Source organism: Phaethon lepturus, unplaced genomic scaffold (genome assembly GCF_000687285.1).
Source record: "Phaethon lepturus isolate BGI_N335 unplaced genomic scaffold, ASM68728v1 scaffold25340, whole genome shotgun sequence".
NCBI lineage: Eukaryota > Metazoa > Chordata > Aves > Phaethontiformes > Phaethontidae > Phaethon > Phaethon lepturus.
The window spans coordinates 57,872-60,408 of record NW_010510177.1 but is presented as its reverse complement, the minus strand read 5'-3'; the positions used below and the strand labels follow the sequence as shown (position 1 = coordinate 60,408).

The following is a 2,537-nucleotide window of genomic DNA, read 5'->3' as shown; positions in this document are numbered from 1 at the left end:
CATGCCTCCCCTCCCGGGGAAGGAAATAATCCAGCTGCTTCCGCTGAGGGTGATGCTTGGTTCCACGCTCGAACTTCACACAGTGGCTGGGCATTCTGTGGACGCTGCGGAGCTTGGCTTGGGAAGGAGGAGGGCATGGTTTGAGCATAAATTGGAGCATTTTCAGTTGTCCTGCCAGGGCAGTGTGAGGACCCAGAGGTGTGCTGTGTTGCCACCCAGCAGCCCCTCACCACTGGTTGGGTCCCCACACAGATGCCTCCACGCTCTGAAGGTGGGCTGGAAGGTGTGCTGGGCAAAGGCGGAGGAGGAGGAGGAGCAGAGCCGCATGGCCTTCCTCTCCCACGACATCAGCATGCTGCGGCTCTTCGAGACCTTCCTGGAGAACACCCCACAGCTCACCCTGCTCCTCTACGTTATCTTGCGGACAAACAAGGCAGAGCCCTCTCAGGGTGAGGGGTTGGGCCAAGGGAGGGGGGCTAGAGGGTGCAGGCTTGAGGTCAGAGCAGGCTTGGATGGGACAGACCAGGTGGGTTGTGCAGGGGCTGCAGGACCCAGCAGGTCATCTGTCCTTGCTTGAGGTTCTCCAGTGTCATTCTTTTCCCACATCACTGCTTCCCTTGAAGTGACATGCAGGAGGGTGGGCCCCTGTCCTGTGCTTGCGTGCCCCAATGCTGGGCCCAAGGTGGGAGGGTTGAAGCTAGGGGACATCTGTGGTCATTCCCCTACATGCCCTGAGGGTCAGGAGAGAAATTAGGAGCCTGCTGGGGAGCGGGGAGATGCTGTTGCAGCTGTGGTTGTGCATGGAGGGTGGAGCACAGGCCACCGAGGAGGTGCTTTGGTGCCTGTCCTGGCATGGGGAGCAAGTGTCACTGCAGTGAAGTGGGGAGCTGGTGGGAAGCTCATTTTAAGCAATGCTGGGCAGGAAGAGGTCTGAGCCAGGCTGGCCCCTCCTCAGTCTGCCCTCAGCATCCCCACCACTGTATTTGCAGGACTGGGGATCTGCACTGCGTTCCTTTGTGTGACCTGGTCTCTGCTGGACTACCACCAGTCCCTGCGCGCCTTCTTGCAGGATAAGTATGAGCTGAGCCTGGGCTCCTCCGTTGTCTACTTCCTGTGGAACCTTTTCCTTATCTGCCCACGCATCCTCGTAATCGCTCTCTTCGCCCTGCTCTGGCCCTATGGCGTGGCTGTCCACTTCCCGCTTGTGTGGCTGGCGATGTTCCTCTGGGTCAGCCTGCAGGGCACAGACTTCATGGAGTCGCCTGGCCCTGAGCAGCTCTACCGGGCCGTGGTGGCCGTGATCCTCTACTTCAGCTGGTTCAACGTGGCACAGGGGAGGACGCTGTACCGCAGCATCATCTATCATGGCTTCATCCTGGTAGACAGCATGCTGCTGGCCCTGTCCTGGCTCTGGTGGCGGTTCCCCTCTGATGAGCACTCATACCTTATCCCAGTGGTCTCCGCCGCCCTGCCCTGCTACCTGCTGGGGCTGGCACTGAGAGTCATCTACTACCAGTGGCTGCACCCCAACGTGCGGGCACAGCAAGAAGGTGGCTGTGATGAGGTGGATGCGAACGGGGGGAGCAATGGGCTGGAGTTCCGCTCGCTCTCGGTACCAGACCTCGTGAACAGGAGGATGCGGTGGCTGGCCCAGACCCAGTTCCCCATCTCCCAGCCAGCAGGGCAGCACTTCTTGAATGGGACTGCTGCTGTTGAGTCTGCTGTCTGAGGCCAGCTCCTCCAAACAGACTTTCTGGGGAGATAAGATTTGTTAGTCCTGCTCCCGATTCTAACTCCCAGGCTGTTGTTTTGGGCAGCTGAAGGGACCTGGCAGAAACCAGGGGTGAGGTGCAAGCACCCGGCGAGTCCCACAGCACACCGCATGGCTCCCATGGCTGTGCCCTTGGGGAGGGCCACAGTGTTTGTGGTGGGTCTAGTATGTGGGTGCACTGTGGTGTCAACTTCTTTTCTTATTTATTATTAGCTTTTTCAAAAAAAAAGACAAAAAGAGCAACTCTTTGTTCTCTGTGTTTGTGCCTCTCCTGTGCCTGCTGCTGGCATTGCCGCTTGGGGAGGTGGGTGCTGGTAGGGGAGAGCTTGTTCCCTCCTTGGCAGCAGCATTCTGATCCTGTTTCCAGCCAGGATCTTCCTCATTCATATGTTTCGCTGTTAAGGTCAAAGATCGCCTGTTATCACCACGTTCAGGGAGGGATGGGAAAGGAGGCAGGGATTCCCCTGTGCTGGGAGAGCAGTTGCCCTGGGGCAGCAGGGGTGGTGGGGAGGGTGTTGGGGGATGGTGCAGGATCAGGGCACGTGGGGCCTGTGTCCCTGCCTTCTGGCAGTGTTTTGCCCCTTCAGAACAGGGAAGCATGTTCCAGTGTGGATTCTCCATGGACAGAAGCATTGGTTCTGCCCTTTGCTACATTTTCTGGGTCCCTTTTGACCTCCCCCTTTCCACTATGGGCTGAGAGAGGAGCAGAGCTGAAGCTTCATGCTTGAAGCTGCTCTCTGGGGCCTGGGCTGCTGCCTCAGACTGT

General features: G+C 58.4%; 1 protein-coding gene across 1 annotated transcript; it reads left to right on the top strand.

Moving 5' to 3' along the window:
• The first annotated feature begins 253 nt into the window (after positions 1-253).
• On the top strand, positions 254-1,729 carry XKR8 (XK, Kell blood group complex subunit-related family, member 8). Its single transcript, XM_010296238.1, has 2 exons — positions 254-449; positions 990-1,729. The coding sequence occupies exons 1-2, from the start codon at positions 326-328 to the stop codon at positions 1,727-1,729; spliced, it is 864 nt and encodes a 287-aa protein (XP_010294540.1). The 5' UTR covers positions 254-325.
• The last annotated feature ends 808 nt before the right edge of the window (positions 1,730-2,537 follow it).

Excerpts from the sequence above, each read along its gene's own strand:
- XKR8 (XM_010296238.1), top strand. The coding sequence starts at position 326 with ATGGCCTTCCTCTCCCACGACATCAGCATGCTGCGGCTCTTCGAGACC. Across the intron at positions 450-989 it reads CAAGGCAGAGCCCTCTCAGG|GACTGGGGATCTGCACTGCG; the intron begins GTGAGGGGTTGG and ends CTGTATTTGCAG.